At 43.0% G+C, this 18,611-nt stretch overlaps 1 protein-coding gene across 5 annotated transcripts in view; it reads left to right on the plus strand.

The window, feature by feature from the left end:
- Nucleotides 1-18,611, plus strand: part of SETD3 (SET domain containing 3, actin N3(tau)-histidine methyltransferase) — a 69,364-nt gene that overhangs the window by 931 nt on the left and 49,822 nt on the right. For 3 of the 5 annotated variants that reach the window (XR_002179915.3, XR_002179914.3, XM_019952534.3), the window contains exons 1-4: nt 11,308-11,448; nt 11,563-11,672; nt 14,211-14,303; nt 16,508-16,656. Coding sequence is in view for 3 of the 5 variants with exons in the window: in XM_019952534.3 (XP_019808093.1) it covers nt 11,435-11,448; nt 11,563-11,672; nt 14,211-14,303; nt 16,508-16,656 (366 nt within the window). In the remaining 2 variants the exon portion in view is untranslated. Of the gene's footprint in view, nt 1-11,307; nt 11,449-11,562; nt 11,673-11,943; nt 12,162-14,210; nt 14,304-16,507; nt 16,657-18,611 lie in introns of those variants that run through there. The other 2 variants (XM_019952542.3, XM_033850628.2) reach the window with 2 other exon arrangements.

Genomic DNA, 18,611 nt, shown 5'->3' on the forward strand with positions numbered 1-18,611 from the left:
TATCCCCAGTGTCTACTCGGGGGTGGGGGGGGGTGGGCGGGGGAGGAGCCGATTAGCGTTGGGCGCCACTTGCGGCGGGGGAGGGGGGGGCTTACCCCTGCCGTGTGTTGACTGGTGTAGGATCACTTGGGATCCTAAATGAAGGAGGTGACGTTTTGCATTTCCAAATGAAGGAGGTGATGTTTGGAAAGAAAAAATCCTTTTTAAAGTATGTTGACAGGTGAATTTTGCTTTTAAGAGCCTCCGAAGAGTTAACCCTTTAGTGATGGATCTGCACAGAGCTTGATAGTGGTGTGGTTACAACAGCTGTATGCGTTTGGCAGAACTGGCAGAACTGGACACTGAGAAGTTTGAATTTTGCCGTGTGTAGATGATAACCTCTTCCTCCCCGATTTTTTTCTCCAAAATGACCCTACTGCTATTTCAAAACTGAAGGAACCAGAAATAATTTTGGAAAGGTTTTTCTTACCATTTTAAGTGAATGAATTTAACTTAAGAATATAGCAAAATAAACGCAGCTTTCCTCTGTACCCTTAAAATTTGGCAAGACTTACTTGAACCATGATATATTGTGTCCATACAGAGTCTACTATGTATGCAGTCTCATCTTAGCACATTAGTTGCTGGGGCTGCTGTGATTGATAGTTTGGAAAAGTTCCAGCATTTTAAGGAGTTTTTCTCGGGCCTAGGATAGTAATTTGAAAAGCCAAGTTCTCAGAGAGCCGCAGAACAGCTTGTTATTGGGCCCCAACGGCCTGTGTTTTCCTTCTGCTACCCCTTCCTGTCTGCCCTCTCATATATATTCAAAGTTGTAACTTAATGTCTGAAATGAAACTCTAGTCTGAACGAGTAAAATGGTTGCTGCTTCTCATCTCTTCTCCAGTGATCCCTGGGATAGGAATGGTGTTGGACTCGCAGATTAAAACATTTATGTCTACGTGTGCTGTAGAAATGAAAGTTTCTGTTCAGTTCTGTTGATAGGAGTGCAATAAGATTGTCAGGAAGAAAGTAACACTTGCTGAACACTTAGGCCCCGTTTTCAGTGACGATTAAACCTTTGCTTTAGAAGCCACTGGAAACTGAGAGAGCTGTGAAGGTTGTACTGAAATAGTTTTCCATTCTAAAATTCAACCCCTGGAAAACTGTTTTGTTCTGAGAGCTCTGATAATTGGTCACAACCGTTTCCTTAAAACTTGCCGCTCTCATGATCCAGAAGAGAATGGCAAAGGAGATGACAGCTGGAGGAGAGTATCTACAGTACGCTGGAGTCTGCTCGCAGTAAATATTTAGCAGATAATCATTGAATTCAATGGGAACCAGGTACCTACTCTGTGGCGCGTGGAATTTTAGTAAAAATATGAATGAAAACCTTACCTCCTGGCTCAGGGTTTCTCTTTCTTTTTACTAGATGTCAGTTTAGTTTGAAGCTTTCCAAATCTCTCAAAATGTTTGAATTACATAGTCTCCTTTTTTCTTATCACTAATCTGCAGTAGCTTTTAGAAATGTAACTAATAATACTGTATCTTTTTTGGTGTAGTTTGATGAATATCTATCACTGGGAGGTTTTTTTTATCTTTAGAAACTGGTTTGTCTTCTCTGGCTTCTGTGAGGAGTAGGGAGGAAGAGTTTCAAGTGTGTTTTCTCTTCGTGTACCTCAGTCCTGGGAGTGGGACCTAGATTTTGTTCCCGCACAAAGGAAATGGAGTCATTTATTACTATGGCATTAAACACTTTTAACAGAGTAGTGAAGAGTGAATATATCTTTATTCTTATGGTACTTTGGAATTTGCTTGTGGCCAGTTAATTTGTTTTCTCAATGAACAAGAATTATATTTGGGCCCATTAATTTATCAGAAAGAATATTTTGATTTGCTGTGCATCCTTTTTTTCTTGCTACAGTTGAAGAAGTGTTTATCTTGGATATCAGTTCATTCTGAGTCATATTAAGGGGGTCAGATTAAGGATTCCTTGGCTTTTAAATTTTTCTGGTTTTCACTTTTGTTGCATATACAAGTGTACCTTACTTGACAAAATTGACTTCTGTACGTTGGATTTCCTTATGTCATCTCATTTTCCTACTCATAAAATTGGAGATTGTTAAATAGTTTGATCTGCATATATAATTTACATAATATTTATTCTCAAAGTAAAAATAAATTTCTAACAAAATATTAATACACATATTTTATTACAAAGGAGTTGAGACTTGTTTTTTTTTTTTCAAGTCATTTTAATAGTCTTATGGGGAAAAAGTTGATTAACAGAATAGAATCCTTTTTGTTGTTAAATTCATTCAGTAACTCAAGCCAGAGATTAGCTGTGTAGACTCCATTTCCATTTGGGAGTTTCTTCTAGGTTTAGAAGTAAACAGATCGTAAAACCAGAGGTACAAACACAGCTATTGACAATTTTCAACTGAAATATATTTGAATGGAAGAAAAATGATTCCAAATGATTATAAAATTCAAATACCAAAGTTAAGACTTTGAACATTTTTTTCTTATTCAAGTCCTTTCCAAGTAGAAGTTAATTAATAATCAAGATAAGTCCAAACACTCTTGACTGGCAATGGAAGACAAGTCCAGCTCTGAAGTTAAGATTTTGAAAGGGAGCTGAGTGATACTGATTACCAAGCCAGAGTAAAATTTTAACTTCTTACATGTGTAGGCTGAATAATGGGGGTACAGAGGGACGGGGGGCAGAGGGACAGGGCAGGAAAAAGTGCTTTCACTATTTTTTAGAAGGACTAAAAAATTGTCTAGAGAATTAGATAAGCAGGTGTCTACATAGAACTCTTAATAAGTATGCAGTATTTTAGCCTTATTACCTATCTACCATCCTGAATTTCACTTTCCCCTTTGTTTACGATACAGTTCATTAGAACATAACAAGGCCTAAAAATTCTATGACCAAACCTTTAAGGTTTCAATCTCAGAAAATAGGCCTGACTCTTCAGTATCAATAGTTTTCTGTTAAGCACAGTTAAGAGAAAGTAAGGGTTAGTGTTGAAAAATACTCATGAAAGTTGCCTTTATCATAAAATTTGGAAGTTTTGTTCATGTCCCAAATTTAAGCTGAGGCCACTCCTTTGTATTTGGACAAGGCCAGCATAATGACTCTATAGTTTTAAAAGGCCAAAGGGGTAAAAGCTTTACATGGTATGTTTTACAACTGCAAAGGAATACTGTTATTTAGAATTTCAGAGATAATGAACCTTCAGAGCCTCTCTAAGGGGGTTGGTTTTGCACTGAATCCATGAAATACTATTGGGCATCAGTGACGTTTGACATCGAGCTGTGCTGATGAGGCTGTGCTACTAGCTGTCTGTCATGCTGCATAAATTTATTAACCTCACTAAACTTCAGCTTTCTCATCTGTAAAGTGGGCATAATATCTTTCTTTGTCTAGAGTGTAAAATGCTTACCTCAGTTCCTGATATAGGAAATATGCTTGATGATGCAGTTATGATGAAGACGGTCATGTTGGGGGCCTGCCCCAGGGCACACACAGGTTCAACAGCCCAGAAACAAACAACGTGACAGCATGAATAATTTGCATTTAGGTTCCAAAACTCAGTTGTTTAATGTAGCACATGTATCTGGCTGAAGGTCAGTTTACGTAACAAAGGGTGTAGTTGGTTACCACCTTATCCTCAAGACTGTGGGACCACGTCTCACTTATCCCTGCATTTCATATTAGATACTCAAGAAATGTGCACTGAATGCAAGCATGAATTCACTCATTCACTTGGCTGGTAGAAAAGTAAGGCAGTGTTAGCTATACCGATCTTCCTGGAGTTATGATGGGGTTACATCCTGATAGCGTGTTGAAAATACCATTGTCGAAAATGCATTTAACATACCTAATGTACCAAACATCACAGCTTAGCCTAGCCGACCTTAAAAGCGCTCAGAACACTTCATTTGCCTACAGTTGCGCAAAATCATCTAACACAAAGCCTGTTTTGTAATAAAGTGCTGAATATCTCATGTTATTTTTTGAACACTGTACCGAAAGTGAAAAACAGAATGGCTGTCTGTTCAGAAGGGTTGTAAGTGTGTTCGTTGTTTACGCTCATGCTCCGTGTAACCGGCGGGGAGCTGAGGCTTGCCGCCACTGCCCAGCATCACCAGAGGGTATCACACTGCATATCACTAGCCTGGGAAAAGATAAAAATTCAAGGTTTCTACTGAATGTGTATGCGCTTGCACCATCTGTATTAAAGTTGAAGTATCTGAACGTGAACCACAGTAAGTTGGGGACTCATCTCCTTGGGTTGAATTTGGCAGTGGAGAGCAAAGCACTTTGATAACCATACCTGCTACATAATATTAGATATCTTTATTTTAAAGATGTTCAGGCTTGAGGGTTAACACAGATAGCCCCAGAGGTCTCTTCCAAACCTGATGTTCCACAATTCTAGAATCTAGAATCCTTATGGGAGGAATGTGGGTGGTTTGAAAGTAATTTCTTGACAGATTATAGCTAACTGTTCCTTCACCCTTAACATTTTTCTTTTAGAAAGCTATAATAGGAAATGGTTATTCATGATACTGAATGATTCTTTGCTTTATGAAGAGTTTGTTTTGCAACTTCCTTTAAATAGGAGCCTCATTTTAAGTGTATTTACAACTTAATTCAATAGCAGTTTAAAACTAAGACTATTATGTATTGAAAAGTCAATCAAAGATGGTTTAAGTGTCTCTAAAATTATCATGTGTATTAGTGGAAATATAGCAAAAACATTGTAGAGAGCAAGTTTAAATCTCAAGTTTGTGTATATCTGTATCTATCTACGTATCTATCTATATATGTATATATGACAGCCCAGATTGTTCTGTATAAAGATTGAAATTTTAATTACATGCAGCTTATAGGTCTACATTCATCTTGGTATGTATGTAGCTACTGAGTTGAAATTAATTCCATCATCTCGCCTGTCTGCTTGCCCTGACTTCTTGGTACTTTTGAGCTGTGACACATCAGTGTCTCCTTTGATAGAGATTGGAATGATGAGTGCTAGTTAGCCACTTGAACCTGTATAAGTTAGTAAGGCTTGACCCTGTTACTAGATCCTGCTACTGTGCAAAGAGAGGTGTTTCCAGTATTTCAGTTAACATGGTACCAACGCAAGGACCATGTATGCTTCATCAGTTTTTGGAGGAGAGAGAGCTTAGCACAGTTAAATGCTTTTCAATTTGGGAGTGCTTTCATTTTCCTAGGCCATCATCCTGTAGTCTGTGTATTTAATTCAGTATGTAGTAATCTGATCCTAATGGCCTGTGAAGTATTTTAGTGAGATTCTTTTCTTCCTCCAAAAGATTAGGCAGGCTTCACACTCCCTTCAAGTCCGTTTACAGCTGGGAGCCTGAGGTGGGAGGAAGCCCTAGGACCATTCTCTCCCTTAGTCAAACCAGCTGTAAAGTTGGGAAGATGCAGCATACATTGAAAAACAGATGCTGGGTTTGAGCTAAGGTTTTCTGGTTTACCAAATTACCAAATAAGTATAATCAAAAATGTTTATTCTAGTTGTATTTAGTTGAAAGCAACTCAAGAATATCGCAAATATACATTCATTCCGTTTAGAATTTTGGGGGAAAGAAAAAAAACCCCACACAGCTGAATTCCATCTTGGTCTGTTCAGTAGGTGTGAAGTATACTTTGTAAAAATGGGTTAAGTATCCCCCTCACCACGCCCACCACGCCATCAGCCAAGTTCCTTAAATGCACTGTGTTCTTATTTCTCCTCACTTAGGCAGATTATGTGTGAAAGAATCACTTCACTGGTCAGAAGTGGTTGTTGATTACAGATGACACTTGCATATTAGTCAGCAATTTAAATAATAATTGAATATGCCGTCTATTTTACTGTTTTCTAAAGTTTGTTGTATCTCTTAGGTGGAGAGATTGTTTATGGACTTGCTAAATAGTTTATGGTGTTATAAAGAGCCAGATTTTGAGGATTTTGTAGATTTTTAAAATATCTTGATGGTGAAGCAATGTAGATATGTGTGGAACTCTTAGCTTGCTGTTTCTTTTTATAGATGCCCCTTCCTTTGAAGGACTGTCACTGTAATTGTTTACTGTAGAATCCTTTTGCCTGTCAATCCTATTGCTTTTCTGCATATTATTTTCTTTTGTCTTAAGTATTGTTTAAGTCCTTTTTTACTGTATATTTGTTTTCCCCAGATAATTCATTAAGAATTTGGAAATTATACCTGCTTTTGATCTAAACTTTGGGGGAAAAAATCTTTCATTTAGCATTGTACCTTCGGCTAAAATTTGGCATTTAACTTTGTGTGTGCATACACATATCTAATTTAGCACATCTTTGTATTTTTCTAATATACATATTTGAAATAAATATTGAAGAGAAATATTTGGTCTTTGTAGGAAGTTGATGAATTAAACTAATAGGTACTGTTTTTCCACTGAGAGCACTAAGAATATTCAGGATACCTATTTGGCTCTTTCATTTGTTGAAACTTGGAATCTAGCCCCGGATTCAGCTGAACTCACAATGAAAATTATTCATTTTATGTAACAAGTTTTTGAATCATAAATGAACAGGGTAGGTAGTTATTTTAAATCCGTGAAGTTGGGGAAATCTTTGTTAGCTAAACAAGGCAGAAGGGGGTTGAGTTTAGGAAACCACTCAGCCTGGATTCTAACACTTTCTCAGACTGAATCTGAACATCTAGTCCTTCTTCTTTACCTGTACTTTATTCCTTACCCCTCTCTGTTTGGTTACTTTGCCCGCACATTTTAGGAGTTATCCAGGCTGAGTCCAGGGTCCTCATCTCCTCACCCTTGTGGCCCGCAGGGCTGGCTGTCCCTCATCTGGCTGTGGTCATCTTCTGCAGCAGCTGGTGTGGTCCTGGCATGTGGATGTAGGAGACCTTGTTTAGTTGCAAATGTGCTGGATGTAACACAGGGTTTCAGGTTGAAGCTGTAGGTCCGCTGCTTGTTGGCTGTGGGCTCTTGGCCAAGTCATAGCCATGCCTGAGCACCCTGCCAGGCCAGTGATCACCACTGGCCTCTGCAGGCTGTGGCGGGAACGTGTCTGGCCAGTGCAGAGAGCCGTACAGATGCTCGTGCCCCCAGTCACAAGTGCCCCTGGAGCTTGAAGTTGTGCTTGAGTAGCAGCTCTTCCATTTCTATTGGAAATGGACTTATTCCTGCTTGGTTGTTTTCTAAGAGACCAAAAACACTTTAAAAATTCAGTTTGTGTTTATTGGAGAGATTCTTTTATGAACTTTAATACCTTAAAGCTTTTCTAACAACAAACTACGGTTTCCCAAAGGAAACTATTTTTTAAATGTGAATTTTATATGTATAAATTTATGTTTTGACTTTTAAGAGTCATCCTAGTTCTTAGAAGTAGTAGTTAAGTATTAAGTAAATGTCTCATTTTGGCTACTGTTCTGTCACTGGTGGGAGAATATATCAAAATGGTTCCTTGCTGTATAATCTTACTATTGTGATGGGAAATAAATCTTACCCATAAGTAACACTAGTAAATTCAGATAAGATTTTCCTTCATTCAACAAATATTTGACCCTCAACTGTGTCCGTGGCACCATACTAGACCCTACAGATAATTTAGAAATGGAAGCTTTGGGTTTTTTCTGCCACAAGACAGAAAGCCACACCAGTGGGTGAGGTAGGCACATAAATGATGTCAGCTACAGCGCGTGAGGCCGTGGGGGCTCCAGGGCTGAGCTCTGCAGGGTGTGGAGTGAGGAGGGGGCCGTCGGTGAGCTGGGGTTTGAGTCAAGACTCAGACACCGTCACCAAGGGCTGAAGGCACGTAGGCCGCAGAAAAGAGGGAGCGTGTGGATCAGAGGATGGCATGGGGCCGAGGGGCTGAGGGAGCTGGCAGAGGGTGGCAGGAGGGCCTAATGCTTTGTGGGGTGAAAAGAAGTAAATGCGGGGCTACCGCCTTTGAGGTACTTTTAGGTGGTACATTGGTCACACAAATGCGAGAAGAATTGGTGCCAAACCATATCGAATCCAGAGGCAAATGAATCTTATAGACATTGACGTCTGTAAAGTTCAGAAAAACGGCTGCTGGGCCATAGAACTGGGTACAGAGAACCCCCGCCCTCCAGAAATGTTAGTTCTTCAAGTACACACTTGAGGACATGCCTCTGATTCAGTGCGCCGGGGGCTGAGTAATTAGGAGCTCCGGGACAGAGTGGGTCCAAGTGACTGGAGGCTTTCCTGGGTGAGGTCACTGTCAACCTGGTTTCTAGGTAGAACAGATTAAGAGCTGGTCTGGACCTAGGGTCTTGTACCCCAGGGAGGTACATCCCCTGGGGAGAAGGACAGCCATCTCCCTACCCCTCCTTAATTGAGAAGCGAGTTAATGCCTACTGGTAGATTCTTACTGTCTAACCTGGGCAGGCTGCTTTCTCTCTTTAGGGCTTATATCCCTGTGGGAGGGAAACAGTCCAAAGAGAATTCCAAAAGACTGATCTCAAGGTAAGCCAAGCCTTTAGCATCTGTTAATCACCTTGAACTTGACCCGTTCTTACAGATTTGCATGGAAGTGAGGGCTGCATGGAGGAGCCCGGAATTTCCTCAAGGCCATGGGGGACATTTTGACTGAGTATGTGAAAAATTTTGCCAGGAGGAGACAGGGTTAGCAGAGGGTAGCTTTATTTCAGGAAAAGGGGAGAACAAGAGCAAATCCTAGAGCTGTGTTGTGTAAGCGGTGATGGGAAGAATAAAGCCGGGCAAGAAAAATGGGGTGAAGCAGTAAAGGGCCCTGAGGGCTGTGCTGGGGAGGTTAGGTGTCACCTTAGAGCCATGGAAAGACCTTGCGTTGAGCAAAAGAAGCCTACATGTTGTATAATTTCATGTGTATGAAGTTCAAGGACAGCTGCTCTCCCAGGTGCTAATTTCCTGATGTGTTTTGAAGTTTCACCTGTGTTGTATATTGGTACCTGTTACTCAGTGGGGGCAGATTTAAGTGGCAGGGGTGGGCTTGGGCAGGGAGAACGCAGGACACTTATAGTCTAAGCAAGAGATGAATTCAAGACGAGCAGGTGGCCTGAGATACTCAGGGGTGTTACCACTTGGCCGGATGTTGTCGCTGTCGGGTCTGGAAGACGTGTCCGCCCTCCTGCTCCCTGCAGAGCCCTGTGCTTTTGCTCTGCATGTCACAGAAGCAGTGGGGCAGTGGCCGAGCACAGGCTTTAGAGTCAGGCAGACCTGAGTTCTAACTGCACCTCTAACCTTGGACAAAGATGGAGGACTTCACCTTTTTGAGAATGTCATCTAAAAGATGAGGCTAATACCTACTGATTAGAGTGTCCGGGAAGATCAAATGAAGAGATGATCTTAGCCCAGTGCCTGGCAGAGGTTAAGGACTGCACACAGGGTCACTACTGCTGCTGCTTTAATTAACGATTGTTATTTCAGGACAGGTATCTAGATGCCAGAGAGTGATGGGAGTTGGAGGGATTCCTGAGGGAAGACTTGGGGTGGGGAGGGGAAAGGGGCTGCAGGCAGAGTGAAGAAGCCTGTTTTGTAGCCCTCGGGTCTTCGTGCTGGGGAGACTGGTGTAGGCGGGGCGTGGCTGCCTTGGGTTCACTGTGCCCCAGGCCTGCTAAGAGGAGGGAAGGGTCTTGGAGTTACTATCTGAGTGATGTTTTTGAGTTGACACCTAACACACAGAAGGTCACGCTGGCAGGGAGAGGCCGGCAAGCCCATCTCTGACAGCGGGCTTCACAGTTCTTCCTGCCAAGCTATATTTGGAAGTGTGATTAAAGCCCTACTTTCCAGGCTTACTGGTAGTCTTGGTTGTTTTCAGGTCAAGTTCAGTGGTCCTCCGCAGAGATGCCGTTGGTAGATGTGGAGAGGGCCTGGTGCAAAGAAGAGCGGGAGGTGCTCTGTCCAGGGCTCTCAGCCGTGAGCTAGTAAACCCGGGAGCTTCCTTCTCGTTTAGTCCTTGAGCTTAAGGAAAGGTGCTTAAACCATTCCCCCGCCTGCTCCCCCCACCCCACACTTTTTTTTTCCTTCTGCTTTTGATCTCAAAATAACTAATTCTCTTTGCTGCCGAAGTTTTAGGTATTGTTATCTGTTCACTTTTGTTCCAGGGTGCCTGGCACAATGTGTTCCACTCTTGTGTTTTAGAAGGCTTTTTAGATACGTAAGTTACAAAGTATACTTCATGCATCAGACGCATCAGAGAAGCTACATAAGATAGCCCTTTAATAGAATGCTATTTTCTGTTGTTTTAGCATGGCCTGTATTTGCATGGAGTCATTGCAGTGGAATCAGTGATCAGCTAGGCTGCAGGAGAATATGCATTTTCAACCTTTTGTCCCATCACAGCTCTCCACACTACAATAGTCATTTCTCTTTGTAAAAAACAAGTAGGTCAGAGTTCGCCTTTTGGTTCTCCCTTGAGATTAATTGTAGCTTGTTGGCGAGGGGTCCATGGAGCATCATCGTGGTGTGTGGTATTCATTAGTGTGGGTGGCTCCAGTGGCTTCTCTGGGGGGATCTCTCTCCGTCTTCTTGGGTTGTCATCCTCAAGCGCTTCTGTCTTAGGAGGAATGCTCAGATCAAAGTCCTCAGACAACAGTTGCAGCCCTCCTGCAGCTGGGGTCCTCTTTCCCGCCGCTCCCCACAGAGACCTCTCCACCTGGGGTGCTGTGCCCCCTGCCCTGCCATGTGCTTCCCTCATTCCTGCCCTGCCTTTGAGTTGCCCACCCTTTCTTCATACATCCCAGTCCCTTTCTTTCTTCAAGACACGTCTCCTGACTCACTGCTATAAAATGTTTTCAGACAGATGTTATAAACATCTCTGCCCGGTGTCTATCGGTGCATCCCCTGTCCCACTGTCTCGTCTGCTTGTGGCATATCCTGGCCATTTCTTATTTGTTAGACCATTGAGGGCTCCAGGGTGGTTGAAGTGCCAGGCTGGGAGGCAGTGGAGACCTCTTTCGAGGGTAGGGTCTGCCATCGACTTCCTGTGAAACCCTGGGCAAGGTACTTTGGATTTTCCTTGAAGCAAGATTAAGGAATTGAATTAGCTCTCTGAAGTTTCTTTGATCTCTAAAATGTCTTCAGCATGTGTCTAGAGGGTCTAATCTGTTGCTTACGATATAGTTACTCTTTATGGGAAATTATTCGTTTAAAGCAGAGGGAGGAGAGAATATATAGGTTTTTGTGGCCATGTGATACATGAATGTAGATGTAACTTCTATCTATGTAGTATCACAGAATACTAGGATATACAATGAAGTCTATGTAATTTGAAAAAAATTCTAGAGTAAAACTTGCTTCTACTGTAGTTTTTGTAGGTGAAAAGGAACGAACTTTTCTTCCAGAGACTACAAAGCAGCTTTTTTTTCACATTTGAGTGCCTCCAAATACTAGTATTAGTTACACGTTGCTTTTTCTGGAGGGAAACTTCAGGATATGGCACCTTTGAGGTAAGATCTTAATGTCTCAAGGCCGAGCCACTGCTGTGCCACGTTTTATTACTCAGTTTTGTTCTTTGGAAATGTAATGCTTTTCTCTTTGTTTTTTCTTTTTCTTCTCCGTAGTCAGAAAATGGGTAAGAAGAGTCGAGTAAAAACGCAGAAATCAGGCACTGGTGCTACGGCAAGCGTGTCCCCGAAGGAAACCTTGAACCTAACCAGTGAGCTGTTGCAGAGTAAGTCTCGGCTCGGCCTTCCCGCCTCTGTGTGGGACACGTGTGTCTCTCTCCTCACACTCATGCACCGCGTGGGGGTCCCTGGTCTGGGGAGCAGGAGGTGAAACAAGCTTGTGTTCAGATCGCAGCTTGTTTAGCCATGGGGCCTGGCACATTACAGATCTTCCCCAGCCTGCAGCTTCCCTGCCTGTAAAAATGGAGGTACGGTACCAACAGGTTCCAACAGGTAACTTTTACCTAACAGGTATGGTACCAACTGTAACTATGGTTAAAGGAGGCTTGGACGACAGAACGAATGAATGTAGATAACTACCCCCCCGCCTGCACCGGTGGGCCAGGCCAAACTCCACTGCTTTTTAACAGTGTGGCCTTGGACCAGTTCCTTAACCCTGCTGAGTCGCAGTGTTTGCATCAGTAAATAGAGTGTCTCGAGCCCCATGTGAGCTACGGCACGTGAAGGTTGAAGGTCATTGGGCCGTGAAGCCAGAGGTGAGTGCAGCGTGCCGCTCAGAGAGCAAACGTAGGAACTGGGCTCCCTTCCCTTTACTTTCAGTGATTCGTAATAGTTTTCCAGTTTCACGTATGGAGGTTATCCGTTCTTGCTCTAGGAAATTAAGTATCTGTTAAGTGCCGATACTTGCTTTAGCAAGTTAGTGTAAGCTGGTACCTTCTTTCTTTAAATTGGAATTTAAGTTGGTGCTCTGTATGTTTCAGATTTAGCTGTGGTCACTCGATTAACTAACTACGTTTGTCTCATTTTCTTGGCCCCTTATTTTAGATTATGTGAGAGGCTAACCCCCAAATAAAAATTGCGCTTTCTTTCCCTGACACAGGCAGGCAGGCAGGCAGCAACTGAGTCAGGGTCAGGTCCCTCCCTGAGTTCTCCCATCCCCCGGTGGGGAGCCCCCCAGAAGGTCAGTGTGGGCTCCCACAGAGCACGGCTGTACCTGCCCGCCCCCACCTGTCTCTCCTGCTGGACTGCAGGCGGCCTCAGGACAGGCTCCTGTATTCTGGGGCCTCAGTCAGTGTTTGTTGATGGAAGAGTGAAGTAAGACTGGTTAACCTAAGTTATGAGTCAATGCGTAACTATTATTGTTATTGTTAATTATTGTTATAGTTATTGTTAATTATTGTTATAGTTATTGTTAATTATTGTATAGTTATTGTTAATTATTATTAATTTTTAAATTAATTTTTATTGGAGTATAGCTGCTTTACAATGTTGTGTTAGTTTCTACTGTACAGCAAAATGAATCAGCTATACATATACATATATCCCCTCTTTTTGGATTTCCTTCCCATTTAGGTCACCACAGAGCATTGAGTAGAGTTCCCTGAGCTATACAGCAGGTTCTTATTAGTGGTCTATTTTATACATGGTATCAATGGTGTGTATGTGTCAGTCCCCATCTCCCAGTTCCTACCCCCACAACCCCTGTTGATTATTTACCACATCTAGTCTTCTCTGTGGGGAACAAAGGGGGCCAGGAGGTTTATCAGGAATGTGGTCGGGGTCTCTCTCTTTAAACTGATACTGTCTTAAAAGGTCAGGGCCGCTGACAGGCCGGGTGCCCGGGGTGCGGCCTTCCACTGCCATGGCTCCGGTCTTGGCGGGTAGGTCTTTCGGTTTTGGCCTGACAGAATCTTAGCTTCTTTTTTAGCGGCAACTGTGCCATCTCTTTTTGTAACTCCCCCAGAGTGCTTATTATAGAGCCTTACACAAGGATGTGAAATGTTTGTTGACTAATTGTCCTTATGTCCAATTTAACTGGTTCCCTTAGGGAATCATTGATGGAGTTTAACTAGAAAAAAATGTTGACTCTTAATATACCTTCTTTTCACCATCCACAAGAGTTTTCAGGAAAATGTTTTGCATTTTAGCTTAGCTTTTTAGATTTTCCTGTTATGAGTATTCTGAGGAAAATTGATCAGAGCAGCAAGAATGGGGTAGATGCAAGTTAGGTGCTCACACCTGTGTCCTGTGGTCACAGTGTAATATGTGGCCTGGGTGGTTTCAGAGGGTTTACGTGCTTTAAAAAGTACACCTGGTTTATGGGCTTCCCTGGTGGCACAGTGGTGAAGAATCCACCTGCCGATGCAGGGGACACGGGTTCGAGCCCTGGTCCGGGAAGATCCCACATGCCGCGGAGCAGCTAAGTCTGCGAGCCACAACTGCTGAGCCTGCATGCTTCAACTACAGAAGCCTGCTTGCCTAGAGCCCGTGCTCCGCAACAAGAGAAGCCACCACAGTGAGAAGCCCGCGCACCGCAACGAAGAGGAGCCCCCGCTCGCCGCGACTAGAGAAAGCCCGCGTGCAGCAACGAAGACCCAACGCAGCCAAAAAACAAATATTAATTAATTAATTAATTAAAAAAAAGTATACCTGGTTTATACTTCTCACCTCTGTCATCACGGCTATATACCTTTGTTCTTTAAAAAGAAACCAACAGCAACAACAAAACCCAGATCCTCTTTCTTCTGAAGACTAACAGGTTAAGCTGAAAGAAATGTTTCGGTGCCATGGTTTTTGTGTTACAGAATGCAGTAGTCCTGCCCCTGGCCCAGGAAAAGAATGGGAAGAGTATGTGCAGATCCGATCTCTAGTTGAGAAAATACGAAAAAAACAAAAAGGTAAATTTCCTCAAATGATCATCACATTTTAATAATATCCTGTGGAACCTGGCATAAGCAGAGAGGCTTTGAGAATGAAGGTCTCGGCATCAACCCTCAGGCCTCCGTGCCTGTCTGGGTGGTGGTTGTAGAAGGGCTCCTAGATATTGGGAGGGAAACTGCATTGGGAATCCATCAGGATTTTCCCCATGTTTGAGGTGCCTTTGCTGCTTTGGAAGGGATAAAAATGTTGAGCTTCAGCGGGGACAGTTTTTCTATCTGGGGACTAAGATGGTATAACTTTCATTTATTTTTATTTTATGAAATACATATTTAAATTTGTTTTTGCATCCTGTGTTTCCTTTAGGGTTTGAGGCCAGTACATGGTGTTGTGTGGTCAACACACAAATATATACGGATTGGTTAGTGTCTTGTCAAGATCTACAATGAGCTCAAATATGTCTTGATTTAATAAGAGATGTAGTTATATTTCTCAAGCTGTGTTTTTCCAGGGTGTATTCAGTAGGCATCTTAATGATTCCCAGTCAGGCTGGCAATGGGGCCAAGTGTCAATTCGGAAAAGCGTATTCAATATACCTATTGTTTTTGTGCTGTAAAGCACAAAAAGTAGATTTGTATGCAGGCCACACGGAAGGTAGAAGGAGAAAGCATAATAAGGAGCCTGCGTTCAGAAGGATGAGAGAACTTCTTTGACTCCCCTTTTATTTATTGCCATGAAAGTTAGTGGGAAGACGGTTTGTTCTGTATTTGCCCTCTTAGGGAGTAGTTTTACCGCTCTCCCATGCACATCTGCAAACGTGCAGTCTTTAGGTTAGATAGTCTCAAACCCTCAATGGGGACGGGTTCTTTTATAATGTGTTAATTTGCATTAAATGGTAGACTGTGCTAATCCTGGCTCACCAAATTGGTTGCTGAAAAGTTTTTTTATATCCTGAGTTTCTGTGCTGAGTAGAGACCATTTACTATAACTGGCACTGAAGCTAGAGCATTCACTAGTTCTCAATAAGGGAAGAGTAAATTCTGTTTTAGAGTATCCCTAACAAAATCAGTTTTCTCCATTTAGCAGGTACCTTTGCAGACCTAGCCTGGCACGGCGTCAGGCCAGGCAGTCCTGCTTCACAGATCTAGTTAACCATGAATTGTATCTTGGGGACATGGCCACAGGCCCTGGGCTGGGTTCTGTGCCCAGCACCTCATGTGGTCGAAGTTCCTGTTCCTCTCTCTTTATTCCTCAGAAAAATAATGATTTTTCCTATGCATGGCTTTTCATCTTTTTTGATATTTCAAACGTGCTGAAAAGTGCCGAAAATAACACCTAAGCAGCTACTATCTCAATTGGATACATGCCAGAGTCTTGTGGGTTCAAGTTCTTCTTTCCTTCCTTCTCAGCTACTGGTCCGATCTCTTCCCCTCCCTCCATGCTTTGATTGGTTCTTATATTTGTTTTTAAGAAATTAGGCGTTTCAGGCACAGCTGAAGCCCCACACTTCCATCCCACTCCCTCCTCTCCCCTCCCCTCCCCCTCGGGGGGCGTTGTCTTTACGGTGAATGTGTTTCTGCTTCATATATAACCCCATACAAATAGATGGTAGTAATTGGTATTTTAACAATTTACGTAAATGGTATCATACTACTGGACTTTCAGAAAACCAGTGTTAAGTTTTGTGTTTCGCTTACAGTGATACATATAGATGCTGCTCATTTAAGTTGCTGGACGAAATTCAGAGCGTTCCAGTTTTGTGCTCTTAGAATCAGGGTCTAGGGCTCCTCCTTACAGACGTCTCCTTGTGCATGTATGTATGTGAGCTACTGATTTTTGTTTTCATGTGAGTTTTGTTAAAGCAAGTGTGCACATGAGAGATGGCAGGTTGCTCTAGGAACCTGCAGTGGTCATGAAGGCTTTCCCCATCCCTGTTAGTGCACCTAATAGAACCTGACCGCCAATATTCATATCACCTGGGACCAGCAGCTATTGCTCTGTAACCAGCAGGGCGTTCAGGATTTTAACTCACCTTTCCTGTCACTAGTTAAGGTATGTACCGTGACATCTGGTGGTCAGTTTTGATTTTTTTTTTTTCAAGATCGGAGTCTTACTACTATTTCTAGGTAGGTAGTTCCAGTGGTCTGTTTTTTATTTTCTGAGAGCAACATGACTGATATGTTCTAAAAGTAGCTCTTGTTTTCTAAAACACGGATTGATATAGGTCTGTCTGTTACTTTTGATGGAAAAAGAGAAGATTACTTTCCTGATCTAATGAAATGGGCCTCTGAAAATGGAGCCTCTGTTGAGGGTTTTGAAATGGTGAACTTCAAAGAAGAGGGCTTCGGTTTGAGAGCGACAAGAGATATCAAGGTGAGTTTGTAGGTGAGCTGCTGGTCTGGGGGGCGGGCTCTAAGAGCATCTGGGTGGTGTGGCGTGGAGGGCCCAGGACTTGGAGACAGGTGTCTCGGGCTGTCCTGAGCACACTGTGGGCGTGTCGGCAGCGTGCAGCCCACCTCCCTCTCCCTGACCTGCAGTCTCCCGGCTGGCCCCGTGGTCCTGAGGGGCCTCAGCCCAGGGCTCTAGACAGCCCCTCCCAGGTTGTCCTCCTTGGAACTGTGCTATCAGCCAGTGAGTGGGGCAAGTCGGGTCACATCTCCGAACCTCTGTTAGGAGACCAGAGAACATGTCTTGTGGGCTTTTGAGATTTGAGTGAAGAGGAGGATGTGAGCTTGGGTGGTTTGGAGGGAGAGCACACAGGGCCCTGTGATGGATTGGATGTGGGTGGGGTGGAGGGTGGGCAGTGTTGAGATGCGGACCGGTTTTCTGGAGTGGGTAACTGAGTGGCTGGAGGTACCACTTACGGAGACAGCAGCAGCAGAGGGGAGGGGAAAGAAGAAGAGAAATATCCATGTGCTAAGGGACAAAGCTCTTCTCCACTCTCGGCCCTTCCTTCCAGATGAAGGGAGCAGCAGCCCCCGGCGGGGCTCTAGGCCTCTCTCTGGCCCTCTTCATGCCGCTCCTAGAGAGGAGGTGTAACGATCTGATGGTTCTGGAAGAAGGATCTGGGCTTGGCCTTTTTCTCCGTGGGAGCTGGTTGCCATATGTGTTCTCTCCCCTGCTCTCTCCACCCTGGGAGTTTTACAGGGCAGGCCACACGTGGGGAGGCCTGTCGGGGCTCCAGTCCTGCCTGTAACTAGGTGGGGAGTCTGTCTAATTCTGGGATTCCGTAGGTGATATTTTGTGTCACCATCTGTTGTATTCTTGTGTCTCTCTCAGTTGGTTCAAAACTTGGGTGGAGGAAATGGATGTTATTTATTTGGGTCCCTTCAAACTTCCAGCAGCATCTCTGGTCAAGTCGTAGTTTACTTTTCAGTGATACCTTGATAAACCATACACTGGTTTATTAGATACCTGTTAAATATCTCGTGTGTGAATAGTACCTTGCTTGTTATTATACCATGCTTCCCAAAACACCAGGATCTCTTCCTTCATGAGGCTGATATAGTAAGGGATGAGACACACATAAAAATAAATAGTAGACATTGGTAAATGGCAAGAGTAAACCAGCTGTCACACTTTGTTCTCATCTCTGATGAGAAGCATCATTAGTATGGATGCTGCCCAGAATATCTTAGCGGTGGTCCGTCTTCACTATGTGCATGTTTTTTTAAGCTTTATTGAGGCATAATTGATATACAAAATCACACATATTTAACGTATATGTTTTGATGAGCTGGGACATATGCATATACCCGTGACACCATCACCCCACTCAAGGTACTATGTTGATGTGCATGCTTTAGGCAGTATAGACACATGGACAGGACTTCCTGAAAGAAGCATCTCATGTTGCCAAAGTAGTGAGATAATGCCTTGGGAAAAAATTAGTAACCAGAGTATGTCTTACGGGCTTGTGCTTTCGCTGGTATCCGTGTGCTTTGAGGTCAAGCATGTGGAGGAAGGAATGTTACTCTAGCTCAGAAACTCGATAGCAATTCACACTGGCAGGTTAGGGTTTTTGTTGGAGGTAGAATTTTGTTTTGTTTTGTTTTTAGAACTTAAGTACAGCAAAGAATAAATAAGCACCCTTGTGCTCTATTCCCAAATTGTTATATTTGCTTCGAATTGCTTTTTTGATTTTTTTTTTCCCCAGTGTATATAGTTTTTCTTTGGAAACAGGATTCGAGACGATGCTTCTACTCATTTAACTGTGACATAAACGTGTACATTTAAAAGCGTATTTGATAATTAGAAATAAAATGCTTATAGGCAACCTTAAGTTGTATGTCATTGTGATTGGATTTCTGACCATAGATGTAGCTGGA

This window comes from Tursiops truncatus, chromosome 2 (assembly GCF_011762595.2).
Source record: "Tursiops truncatus isolate mTurTru1 chromosome 2, mTurTru1.mat.Y, whole genome shotgun sequence".
Classification (NCBI taxonomy): domain Eukaryota; kingdom Metazoa; phylum Chordata; class Mammalia; order Artiodactyla; family Delphinidae; genus Tursiops; species Tursiops truncatus.